The 14,305-nt window shown below is 39.7% G+C and overlaps 1 protein-coding gene across 2 annotated transcripts in view; it reads right to left on the bottom strand.

The window, feature by feature from the left end:
* The window catches only part of LOC145990369 (endoplasmic reticulum membrane-associated RNA degradation protein-like), a 28,013-nt gene extending 23,908 nt beyond the window's left edge, over positions 1–4,105 (bottom strand). For both annotated transcript variants that reach the window (XM_083126063.1, XM_083126064.1), the window contains exons 1-2: positions 3,938–4,105; positions 157–416 (exon numbers count right to left, since the gene is read on the bottom strand). In XM_083126063.1, coding sequence (XP_082982189.1) covers positions 157–416; positions 3,938–4,085 — 408 coding nt within the window. In that variant the 5' untranslated portion in view covers positions 4,086–4,105. The remainder of the gene's footprint in view (positions 1–156; positions 417–3,937) is intronic.
* Between the last annotated feature and the right edge of the window lie 10,200 nt (positions 4,106–14,305).

Raw genomic sequence — 14,305 nt, 5'->3', positions numbered from 1 at the left:
ATGTAGTTTCCTCAGACCCTTCTAAATCACTGAAATTTAAATGTCAATTCAATGGTATTTTGAAGTTTGAAAATGTGTTACGCTTATCCCCTACAATAATGCATTACATGTTTAAACGCAGAATGTTAATAATTACTCTTTCAATACGACACTTACATTTCCAAGTGCTCTTTCTAAAATGGCTGTCAAAAGCAGAGGAACTTCCACAGTACTCGTTGAATCAGACGAGAGATATGTATTGTAAGCTTCTAGAAGCTCCTCTTCTTTCTTAGTCCAACTGGAAAGCTCTTGTATAAGGCTGGAATGGGTCTTCTTTCTTTGACCAAGATATTTATGGCATGCGGCAAGCACTGGAACTAACCTCGATAAGATTTCTTCAAACCACTCACTTGTTTGTTGATGTATATTAAAATCCTCTGTAATGCAATTAAGAAATTTATGTGGAGGCGTATCAAATGTTAAATGCCATAAGAACAAATTACTTTGTTTAGGAGGGAGTCATCATTGTCATGCTGTTATAACTGCAATTTTATGTACACTGTGGGCCAAAAGTAATGATCGGATACAATTTATAGTGCAGAAACAAGATTCGCAAGCGAAATTGACGAAAAAGTTGTCGTTGATTGAGCACATATGTGATGTGGTAGTGATTTGTCTGTTTTCTGATGCAGGTTCATATGAATGCTGCAGTTAAAAATGAAGATTAGTGGAATTTGTCTGAACTCCATTGACGTTTTGAAAAGAGAAATTATCCGTGTCTTCAGAATGATCATTTCTGAAATGGTGATGTGGGAAAGTCTGCGCACATTGTGACGAATCCAGCTGTGCACAAAGAATGATGGTCAGCAGCATTCAGTGGTTCGATCATTTGAGAACTGTACTGATATTAATTATACAGGTATTTGCCCTATCTCGCTCTTTGTTCAGTTCAATACAGTTTCTGCATTGATTACGATCATGACTTTTCGTTCATTCTATACACTGTACAACTAGAGCAGTCAGCCCATTAGAATATCTCCAAAGGAGGGGAGGGAGGGTGCAGAGATAAACAAAGAGACCTGTCCATTTCCAGATTTTAGGGGTCTTCTGCTGCAGTCAGTGACCTTGTGATTGATTGATTGATTGAATTGCTGTTTTAAGTCCACTTTATGCACAGTAAGGCTAATCAGGACTGGACGTACAATTTAAAGTGGGATCCGAACTAGGGATGGCCAAACGGATCCGGATCCGAAAAATCCAGATCCATTCGGATCCGGATCTGGATCCAAAAGTTACGGATCTGGATCCGGGTCTGAAAGTTTCGGATCTGGATCCGGATCCGAAAGTTCCTGATCTGGATCCGGATCCGAGAGTTTCGTATCTCAATCCCATTATAATATTACCACACCTTAAAATGTATTATGATCTTCGATTACAAAGAAATCTTTTGTTAGTCCTACAAGTATTTTTTTCAAGTGATGTTCCTAAAATACTTTGCTACGCATCGGCTAACACACTCGTGCACACATGTCAGAGGTGATTTTGTAAATGCCATTGAAACGAATATGTATTCATTCGAATGTATTGGAAATGAAAACACACATAAATGTGAGACATTCCATTCCAGGATGAAACCTTTAACACAAATAACATGATAGAAATGTTATACAAAAATTATACAATTGTTCTACAGTTACAGTTCCACAAATTAAAATAAAACATTAAAATATATGCAGTGTTAAATAATTACAAAGTGTAAGACTAACAAGGGAGGTTATCTAAGTATCCCCCTCCAATTTCCATGAAACTTGGCAGGTGTATAGTGGGGCCCAAAGGAAGAAATATGTGTTTTTTTTTTGTTTCAGCTAAAAAACGGTTTTACAGGGCGAAACTCCTCAATTGTCAAGATGAGGACAAATTGAAGTGGGGATCTGACCCCTGTGTCCCCCTCCGATTTCCATGAAACTTGGCAGGTGTGTGTATAAACGGGCCCAAATGAAGAAATACGTGTTTTTTTGTTTCGGCAAAAAATTTGTTCTAGAGGGCAACCTCCTCTCAAATGTCAAGATGAGGACAAATTGAAGTGGGTATCTGACCCCTGTGTTCTCCTCCGATTTCCATGAAACGTGGCAAGTGTATAGAGGGGCCCAAAGGAAGAATTACGTGTTTTTTTGTTTCAGCTAAAAACTGTTTTAGGGGACAAAATCCCCTCAAATGTCAAGATGAGGACAAATTGAATTAGGATCTGACCCCTGTGTCCCCCTCCGATTTTCATGAAACTTGGCAGGTGTATAGAGGGGCCCAAAGGAAGAAATATGTGTTTTATTTTTGTTTCGGCTAAAAAACTGTTTTAGGGGGCAAAACCTGCCTCAAATGTCACGATGAGGACAAATTGACGTGAGGATCATCTGACCCCTGTGTCCCCCTCCGATTCTCATGAAATTTGACAGGTGTATAGAGAGGCCGTATGCCCCCTGTTTCTTCCTATGCCATATTTACGTGGTTTCGGGGTCAGATCCCCACTTTAATTTCTCCTCATCTTGACATTTGAGGGGGGGGGGGAATGAAAACACACATAAATGTGAGACATTCCATTCCAGGATGAAACCTTTAACACATATAACAAGATAGAAATGTTATACAAAAATTATACAATTGTTCAACAGTTACAGTTCTACAAATTAAAATAAAAAAGTTCTGGATGTGGCTTTCGGATCCGCTAGGATCCGGATCTGGCCATCCCTGCTATACACCTGCCACGTTTCATGGAAATCGGAGGGGAACACAGGGGTGAGATCCCCACTTCAATTTGTCCTCATCTTGACATTTAAGAGGTGGTTGCCCCCTAGAACAAATTTTTTGCCGAAACAAAAAAACACGTATTTCTTCATTTGGGCCCTGCACATTTCATGGAAATCGGAGGGGGAGACTTAGACCTCCCTTGTAAGTGTATTAATTAATTACAAATCGCGCATGCGTGCACACACACTATATATATATATGTGTGTGTGTATGTATATTATATATATATATATATATATATATATATATATGTATATTAGCAGGTAACAATATGTTATAAGCACATTCTTACTTTCCAAAGAAGCGCATGTGGGATGGCAATACGGATCCGGATCCGAATGTTCTGGATCCAGATCCGAAAGTTCTGGATCCGGATCCGGATCCGAAAGTACCAGATCCGAAAAATTTTAGGATCCGGATCCGGAACCAACCGGATCCGGATCTGGCCATCCCTAATCCGAACCACTATGTTCCTCCACCGGGAATCGAACCCAGGACCCCTTGAATACAAGGCAGTGATGATACCACTGCACCCTTGGTGAGGCCCTGCAGTGACCTTGTGGAAATGCCTTGGATTACTTTACTTTACCATTACGTGCTGGTTACAACTCTTACGTAATTTATCCTGGCAGTTGTGGGCCTTGAGTCGAAGTAAGCTATCTTTCTGCACAGTATAGCTTGGAGGGAAAAGCAAAATTTTGTGGTTACATTTGCTGTTTACACTTATAACTGTAACCTGAAAGCTTCTAGTTTCAAAATAAAGGTCTAACAAAGCAAGCATGTGATATTCTCATTGTAAAGGTAAAGCGTTCTCCTGCACACTGCAACAAAACATGCCTGCTCATAGTGTGGAGGTAGGGGTTCAGCACATTCAGATCTCGATCATTGTGGAGGTCATGTGATCAGCACTATGCTCCAGCCACCTTTACCCTCCCCCTTGTTCCCCAGGTAATCATTTTGCAAGAGGTTGGATGAACCCCAGAGGCTCCTTATGCAGGGACGTAGCCTGAAATATTTCTCCTGAGATCACTTACAGTAGGATTTAAACCTGGGTCTCCCATATGGTAGTCTGACACCCCATTGACTCGACAAGCATATTTCTGTGTACAGTTTCAAGTACATTTTATGTATTTTTTTAAATATAAAAAGTACTTACCTGATATGTTTCCAATCAATGGTTCAATTTGCTCCCATTTAAATGAAATGTTTTCATCTATATAGTCACCATTCATCGAGGCACCAAAGCTATCCTGAGCACCCACATCCACCAGGAAATGATGTACTTGGGGAGATAGGAACGTCATGGGCAGACTTATTCCTATTCCATCAGCTTCCTTCATGTTTAAATATTCTGAAATAAATTCATGGGTTAGTTTGAATCAGGAATGACACTAATAATTATTAAAGTACTTTACTAATTAGAATTTCAAATACATCATATAAATGGTATGTTTAACCTTAAGCACTTTTCAAAAATACATTGTAGAAGAAAAATTGCACAGTGTGGCAATTTGAAATCGGAACTGATTTCGTTTCTTGGTAGGTGGTGCCACTGTGCAAGTGTTCTGTTGTGCGAACAAGTGAGTGGTACCTCACGAACGTTAGATGCAGAGCTCATTGACCTCAAGCGACATTACCGCATTTGGCATTGTTGAGTGTGTGCACGTGTCGTGAAAGTGCATCGTGATTTCAAAGTGGAACAAAGAGCAAACATCAAGTCTTGTACGCACCTGGGTAAAACTGCTATGGAAACAGTTCACATGTTGCAGCAAGTGTATGGGAACAATTGTTTATCCTGTACGCATGAATTTGAATGACACAGGTGCTTCAGTGAACGACGGGAGTCAATTGAAGAAGACGAGCATCCGGGTGCAGCAAGGATGGTGAGAACACCGAAATTGATTGAGAAAGTCAGGACAATCATTATTGAAGATCAAACTTACAGACAGACTGTTACTGCTGCATTTTATCTTGACGTACTGAAACGTTTGTGCAAAGAATAACACGTGCGAGGCCCGAGTATCGGGTTGATGGTAGCTGGTGTCTGCTTCATGACAATTCCCCAAGTCGCAAGGCTGCGATTGTAAAGGACTTTTGGCCCGAAAGGGAATCTGTTATGTTGTCACACCCTGCACATTCACTGGATCTGGCTTTGTATGATTATTTTTTATTTCCTAAACTGAAAGCTACTTTGATGATGTACCAACAATCAAGAAGGCTACGACAAGGATTTTAAACAGGGTCACACAAAACTAATTCCAGCAATCCTTCCATGCACTGGTCGGTAGGGTGCAACGATGTGTGGATGCAGGAGGGTCCTACTTTGAATGATCCTAGGTAAGTAACTTTCTATGAACACTTGTTTATTTTTTACAGCATCAGCAGGGACGTCATTAAGGGGGTGCACGCGGGGGCACTGGCCTGGCATACGTCCACGTATCCCCTGGAAATTGTTCTGTATTTGCTGGAAATTTTACTTTGATGACAAATATTGCAAAATAATTCTTCAGTAAAGTTTGCTTGCAGTTTGAAACACTTCTTCAATTTTCAATAGCACAAACTCAAGCAAGGCATTTCTTTCTTATTTCTCTGTTTCTTACTTATTGAACACAAACAGATGTATTGGGAGGGGATGCAGTTAATGGTTTTGTGGCCTGCCATGGTCAGGGAAGTCCGAGAGCTATTGAAAATGCACTTTCCCTCCCTGCTGCACACCAGATCCAGGATCCCCCCCAAAACCTGCGCTTTCTCTTCATCTGGCCCTGCACTGGCTCCATGGACCTCGAAAGGACGACACTAACAGGAAGATTTAGCTACGGGTGGCTAGAACTTTCTGCGTTAATTATTTTATGGTTTAGAAAAGATATCCCCATGCGTTTCAAATTCCAAGAACAGAATTTTATTGCTTGCCCCTTTTTCAGCACGAGAATGAATGACATAGCGGTTCATCTCACATACACTGAACCCTCCTGCTAATGACCTGCCCTGCAAGGAGGGAAAGGCCACTTTCTGAAAATTCGGAGAAACATCGAAGCGGTCGGTTCATCTGTTGATTTGGTGGACAGTTGATATCTGTCACTTTGAAGTAGGATTTGTTGTCCGAGCGGTGGTAAACTTCTGTAAACGTGAGAAGATAGCATCACAAAGTGTTTGTGATCTCGTTTTCTTCCATCGCGAGTAAAATGTCGAATGCGAAGCTGCCAGATTGTCTTCCTCTGAAAACAATGGATCAGGATCGACTGATCGGCCAAATATCCAACATATTGACGTTCTAAAAGAGAGTCTGACTACCACACAAGATCCTGGGTTCGACTCCCAGCGTGGTTGATCTCATGTATAATGAAGAATAAACCAAGTTTCAATTAAGGAAGGAAACTAGGTATATAGCAATTGTTTTTACATGCATGCTCTATAAGTATTATGTTACAAAATTTGTATATCTTTCTGACTTTCTGTGATTTTTCTTCATTTAGCCTCCACCTGCAAATGCGGAAGCTGCTGTTGCTTAGGTGGCTAGGTTGGCTAGACATACAAATATAATTAATCCCTAGTCATACAGCGAATAATACTTATAATATAATCATGAGTTATGGAGAAGCAAATAACTTATCAAGCATTTTCTGTTTCTATTTGTTGTGCGGTGGTTAACAAGGTGCATTACGATGCCAGGGGTCCAGGGTTCAAATCCCGGACTGGGCGTGTGTGTTCTTTATGATGGTCCTCTCATCAATTTCACATCACTCATTGTCATCTTCATCTTCACGATTAGCCAAAAAGTGTCAGAAAAGTGAAGTAAAATAAACCAAATCAATCATTTATATATTTCTATATTACGCCGCTTTTCTACCTCTTGGGTTACATGTGACGATGAGGATGAATGATGAGCTGAAGGAATGGCGATGGGACAGACATGATACAAGCATATCTGTCCAATGTCCGAACCTTGGACCTCTGGTTTCGTAGCATGTTATACTCAGTGGAATTCTTAGGAAGAAAAACTAAAAGTAGGGTGAAAAGAAGCAAAGTTGTACGATGCATAAAAAGCCATGTTTAGTTCTTCTAAAACCTTCCAATTATCGAGTTCGTGTTTTAAATCCACTGTATGCACAGTAAGGCTAATCGGGGATCTGAACCACTATGTGCCTCCACCGGGTATCAAACCCGGGACCCCTTGATTACAAGATGGCGACGCTACCACTGTGTCATCGAGGAGGCCGAGAAAAACTTACTATTAGTAAGTAAAATTAATATTGAGGGACAAGGCCTGTGAAGAGTTCTTTCATTCGGTTGCACGTGGTCATCACATCGAGTCCCATAGTTTCGAGAGCAGAATTTGCTTCCATATCGCTTTCAAGGACTTCCCAAATTGTCCTCATGATGTTGGAACAGCACAGAAATTTTGGAACTAATACAAGCAGGCACATACCCAGGGAAGGGGCTCGGGGGCTGCAGTCCTTTCCCGAAATCCTACAAATATCTGATTTTAATAATGTGTAGTAGTAATTAAATTTACTTCATTAACAGGATTAAACATCTTGTATATGGTAAGTTGCAATATACCACGAAATTCATCTTCAGCACATTTACTCCTCCCCCCCAACCTTTTCGTATTTAGATGGCGGTTGCCGATAAGGGATAAGCCCCTTCCGAAATCAAATTCTGGCTACCAGCCTGACCACCAGGGATCGAACCTTGAACCTTTCGATTGATTGATTAATTGAACTGGTGTTTTAAGTCCACTTTATGCACAGTAAGGCTAATTGGGACTGGACCTACAGTTTAAAGTGAGATCCGAACAACTATGTGTCTCCATCGGGAATCGAACCCGGGCAGGTTGTTGGACCAGCCAAACAAAAGACGAGAGCGTAATTATTTGAGCGTGTGGGAACTTTGTTTTATCCAGTGCCATCATATATTCAGTTTTCCACACACAAATAACATTAATTTTAAGAAATTAGACGTGTGCATATAATTTCTTATCGTCATCATTTCCCAAGTGAACAATCAGATGCCATAGAAGACTCGGGCCCACCTTTGAACTAAGAGATACTGGATTCAATTCCGGTATGAACTGTATACATGAGATGCATAGCTTGAACTCATTACGCACACATTTTATATTGGCACTGCTGTCAATACTTGTAAACCTGGTTCCAGCACTTTATATCTAAAACCACAGAAAAGGGTTTTATCTACTTCTCAGTTTTCTTCCAGCAAATTTACAAATCTAAAGACTAATAACATTGTTCTTGGTGTATAAGCCATTAAGCTAATGAGTTCATTCTGCATTTAGTTTCCCGAATAATGGCTGTGTATTTCGCGAGAGTATATCCGTAGACTGTTGGGGGCCACAGAAGAAAATGATGTACCTTTCCAATTTATTGATTGATTGAGTTGGTGTTTTAAGTCCACTTTATACACAGTAAGGCTAATCGGGACTGGTTCTACAGTGTAAAGTGGTATCCGAACCACTATGAGCATCCACCGGGTATCGAACCCGGAACCCCTTGATTATAAGGCGACGATGCTACCATGCGCCACCGAGGAGGCCCTTGATCCTTTCTTTCCAAGACTATATATACTCTATGTGATCAGAAGTATCCAGACACCCACCTGAAAATAAAGTACAAGTTTGGGTAACCCTCCATCGGGAACACTGGCAGTCAATACAGTGTTGGCCCACCCTTAGCCTTGATGACAGCCTTCACTCTCACAGGCATACTTTCAATCAGGTGCCGGAAGGTTTGCTGAGGAATGGCAGCCCATTCCTCGCAGAGTGCCAAAATGAGAAGAGGTATTGATGTGGATCGCAGGCCAGTCCATTAGTGGGACGTTGTTGTTGTCAAACCACTCCCCCACAAGCCCTGCAGTATGGACGGGTACTCGGTCATGTTGAAAGATACAATGGTCATCCCCGAACTGGTCTTCGACAGTAGGCAGCATGAAAGCTGTTAAAATGTCAATGTAAGCTTGTGCCATGACATTGCAATGTAAAGCATAAAGGGGGCCAAGCCCCCCCCCCCCCAGGTGAAACATGAACACACTGTAACCCCACCACCTCCAAATTTTACTGTCGGCACTATACAGGCTGATAGATGTCGTTCACCAGTCATTAGTCACATCCACACCCTACACTCGGATCGCCACATTGTGTACTGTGATTCATCACTCCACACAACGGTTTTCCACTGTTCTATGGTCCAGTTTCGAAGCTCCTTGCACCACACGAGGCGGCGTTTGGCATTTGTCTGTGTGATGTTTGACTTTATAAAATAATACTGTGTAAATAATATACATCCATATAGTAATAATAAATACTGCAGTTTCTTACAAAGTTACACAGAAGCATTTACAAATTCAACTTAAGTAAAACACAAGTTACGTAAAGGTAATGCAAAGGCCTCCAGTGTAGAGAACAACAGTGCAAAAACTACACAGCTTGCACTATGAGACTCTTCTGCATCCACCATACTCACCAGATCTCTTGCCAACCAACTACCACTATTTTAATAATTGGGACCATAATTTAGGCAGGAAAGCAGCTGTCAAAAACGCTATTGGGTAGTTTCTTTAGTCTAGAATAGAATGTCGAACTTCTAGGAAAGTGGCATTAATGCACTTCTTGTTAGGAGAAGTGTATAGCATCCAATCGTGCCTACTTTGGTTTATAAAAGTTCCTTTCCACCGAGTTACTGTTTCACTATCAAATCCAAGATTTCATGTGTAACAATCCAATACTTATTTTGAACGCTACACCCTAGTAATTAATATACTGGGTGATCCATTTCAGATGTCAGAAAAGTACACCTTTATACACAAGAGGTTAATGTATGTATCTCTGAGCAGCTTGTTGTAATATAAGCACAAAGATGTAAGTTTCGAGTGAGTGGAGGTTTACAGTCTTCAGCTGCATGGCGACAGAAGCATACATTAATACTCGAGAATTTCGCATACCATACGACATACTGTGTGCAGTGTTGTGACGTGATCACCACTTTTGTTACCATGCACATTAGCGTCGCCATGTGGCTAAAGTCTGTAAACCTCCACTCATTCGAAACTTACATCCTTTCTGCTTATATTACAACAAACTGCTCAGAGATATGTACATTAACCTCTTGTGTATAAAGGTTTACTTTTCTGACATCTCAAATGGATCACCCAGTATTTTCTACGGATGGACCAATATTAAATGTGATCTAACATTGCTAGAGGCATGCATATTTTGTTTTTGACAGAAACATGAAATGTGAAATACCATGCCGTAATGTTAATTTTTCATGGATTTGAAAGGTGTGAGGTACACTTTCCTACCAAGTTTTAGCATGGAATAAGGTGAAATGAACTGCAAAATGGGAAATAAAGGAACACAAAATTTTGAGTTTATTTACAGACACCACACTTTCTGGTCTGAATTATCCTGTTAGTTATGCAAAATCATGGAAACTTGATTAATTCTGCTGTAAAAATTTCAGAAACAAAATCGGACTTCTTTACACAGGAATAAACTTAATATTCTAGTAACTACTTACATGTGTCATTAGAAAGGAAGCGTTTATTTTGTGTAATAAGTATAGTTTTCAAATCAAATTTAGGGTTAGTACAAGGTGCATTCAATAAAGAAACTTGAATATTATAAATACTAGCCTATTAAATAAATCAATGAAAATAAATAAAGATAAGACAAAAATTGTGAGAATAGCCAGAGAAGAGAAACCATGCATAATAGAGTTTGAAAATGAAGAACTGGAACAAGTTACGAGTTTTAAATACCTCGGAATCACCATCAACAGCAATGGAAGAATAGATGGAGAATTAAATACAAGAATACAAAACACAAACAAACTATATTATGATATCAATCAGGGGTTTATAGGAAAGAAATAAATCAGCCAGAAAACAAAAATGGCAATATATAAATCAACGTATTTACCAACTATGCTATATGGGAGCGAATCGTGGGTATCGACAAGTAGGCAGATACAGCAGATACAGACAGCGGGAATGAAATATTTAAGAAGAGTGGTTGGAAAAACAAGAAGAGATAGAATTAGGAATCAAACGATCAGGATAACTCTAAATTCAAAACCAGTGGAACAAAATGTCATCGAGGCACAACTGAGATGGTTTGGCCATGTTAATAGAATGAAGGATGGAAGAATACCAAAGAAAATATGGGAGGCAAGATCAAGAGGAATAGGAAAAAAAGAGGCACCAAGGAAGACCACGGCAAACATGGAACAAGAATTATTTTCCTGTAGTTTACGGTTATTACAAGTATAAGAAAACAGTTTTTCTTTGTGACGTTTCAGGAGAACACACGCTCCTTTCATCAGACATTTATTTTCATTTTGACTAAAGATACAGTTATAACAATGGTTAGTAATTTTTTAACGAGAAACTCTCTACCAGATGTGGAAACCACAGGAATATATAATATAAGTTGTTCATGTTCCAAGGATTATGTGGGACAAACAGCAAGGACAATGGCAATAAGATGGCACGAACACGATTTGGACATTATAAATCTAAACCCAAGAACAGGTTTGTCAACTCATATCATCGAAGAGAAGCATTTGATTAAAAAGAGAAGGGTTTTAAAAAGATTAACGGGAAACATAGAGTTGAATGTCTGGCAATCTTCGTTCATTGCAGAAGAACACTGGAATAAATTAAATAATGAAAATGGTAACATAGATCCAGTATGGAGCTTTCTTTTTCACAAATGGAGTAAGCCACCATCTTTAAAATTTAATGTAACAGAAAACATCAAGAGACTTTGTGAAAACAATGATGAATTTGAATTACCTGATGATATTTGGAATTCATAATTTTTTATTAAAAAAAAAATCTGAAATAAAAATAAAACAGACTGCTTCTTTTCACAGTTAAGTTGCTATATTACAACAATGTAAAATTGACAACATCCATTATATAAGGGATTCTTTTTGTTTAAAAAAATTGCTAACCATTGTTATAACTGTATCTTTAGGTAAAAAAAAAAAAGGTAAAGTGCTCCCCTGTGCATAACACCACGCCATGAAGGCGTATAGGGGGTGTGGGGGTAACGCCCCACACTTTCTTGATCCGGTCGTGAGTGGGGGTGATGTGATCAGCATCACGCCCCTGACCGCCTTTACCCCCCAGGGTTTCCCCCAGGTACCCATGTTATTCGACGCTGGGTGGGCGCCGGGGCCTTAGTCAAAATGAAAATAAATGTCTGATGAAAGGAGCGTGTGTTCTCCTGAAACGTCACAAAGAAAAAATGTTCTCTTATGCTTGTAATAACCGTAAACTACAATGCAAGCAATGCGTACATACAAGAAAAACTATGGAACAAGCACATTGAACAGACAGACCCTGAACAGAAGAGGCATTAAATGGGATGAAGGAAGGAAGATAGCAGAGGATAGTAACCAATGGAGAGCTCTCTGCAAAACCTCGACACCTTTGGGTAGAAGAGGATCCGAGTAAGTAAGCATTCAATAAATAACCAGAAAAATAGTATAAAAAATCTAAAATACGACATGATTGTTATATGTTTGTTATCTTGTGAAGGCATATGCAAGCTATTCATAGCTAGGCTGATACGCCTGCCTCGCACACGGGATGCTGGGAAACAGTAACACAAAATGGCAGCACCCTTACAGGAGTGCTCCAAGCTGCAGCAGCGAAGTGTCGTGAGATTTTTGTTGACTGAAGGCGTGAAATGGATAAAAATTCATCGTCGCATGACAGTTCAGTACGGTGACAACTGTATGAGTCGATCACAAGTGTACAAGTGGGCTGAGAAGTTCAAACAGGGCATAACCAGTGTTGAAGATTCTCCGCATCCACGTTGCTCCGTCACTGCAGTCACGGAAAGCAACATTGCTCCAGTGGAGGACTTGCCAGAAAGGTCATGTTAACTTTGTTTTGGGACCAAGAGAGGCCAATTCTTGTACATTAGATGCCCAGAGGTCATAGTGTAAACAGTAAACAGTACCACCTACTCGCCTTGTAATCAAGGGGTTCCGGTGCGATACCTGGTGGAGGCACATGGCGCACTGGTTCAGATCACACTTTAAAAATTGTAGGTCCAGTCCCGATTAGCCTTACTGTGCATAAAGTGGACTTAAAACACCAACTCAACAAGTACCATCTACTCCAACCTTTTGCGTGAAAAACTGAAACGAGCCATTCTGCAGAACGACGTGCTGCATAACAATGTGAGACCACACACTGCCAATGTCACTCTGTCTACCATCATGAACTAAACTTTGAGTGTTCACCCTACCCTCCATATTTGCCCGATCTCGCACCTTCCGATTTACACACCTTTGGCCCACTGAAAGATGGACTAAGTGGAGCGAGGTTCCAGAATGACGACGAAGTCCAGTCAGTGGTGCATGAGTGATTACGCATGCATCCAAAAGATTTTTTCCTGTGGAATTAGTGCTCTTATCAAGCGCTGGTATAGGTGTATTGAACTAGGGGTGGGGGGCATGTTGAAACACAGTACTTTAGTTCTTTTGGTGCTTGTAATAAATATTTGTTACAACATATAAGCCTTGTATATTCACCATTTTAACATCAAAATGACACTTTATATCCATCTTCCTCCCTTACTTCGAGCACTGGGTGAAACCCCCAAAATAATAATATTCTTATGTCAAATTTACATTATTTTATGATTACAAATGCATGTGAACCACAACAAACTGCTAAACCACAGTAATGTTTATTTTTTATCCTTTATTCTCTTACGATTTCCTGGTTACCTCTGTGCCTCTGTGGATAGCAAGTTTGTATGTTTGAATTGATATTAGCAGATGTTGTATCAATAATGGATATATTACGATATAAGATACATTATGACTTTTGTCAGAAGCATCAAGAGATCAATTGCAGATGTGTACTATTGACTTCAGTCACAAGCATAATACAATAGCGATAGTATAGATAGTATTCCCCGATAGAAGATCGAAAGAAACTGACTTCAGATCCGAGTTCAGTGAATTTTATTTATTAGAATATATTTCATATGGTGACTGAAAGCAACATATTTTCATTTGCGTAGTTTCTTCATTTAAGAATTCACACTAGCGCCTCAACGATGGTAGTTACAGAGAAATTGACTTCAGTGATTTTTATTTACAGCTTATATGTACAGCTTAATATAGGCCCATGTAATTTCTTAATAAAGATTAAACGTTTGTATTGGTGGACTGAGCTCTGATATTTCGTTCTACTTCATATCAATATTACAAGTGTTGTGCATTTTAGATAGCAAAATTAATCTCGAGTTATGATGACAGTCATGATCGCATTCTAAGAATCTAAAATGCAATCTTCATTAGTACTCTAGCATTCCTTCATTTCAGAAATCATTGAAATACCAAAGTTAATGAAAAACCCACTGGATTTTAAAATGGGTTTTTCAAGTGGACCCACCTTGTCGAACCCTAAATGTTGTACATATACAAACACTACATGGGGTGTGAACGGTAACCTTTCCAGAAGGCACCAAATTGTCAAACCTCGC

This window comes from Lepisma saccharinum, chromosome 7 (genome assembly GCF_977018435.1).
Source record: "Lepisma saccharinum chromosome 7, izLepSacc3.1, whole genome shotgun sequence".
In the NCBI taxonomy this organism is placed as follows: Eukaryota; Metazoa; Arthropoda; class Insecta; order Zygentoma; family Lepismatidae; genus Lepisma; species Lepisma saccharinum.
This window is presented reverse-complemented; position numbering and strand designations above follow the sequence as displayed.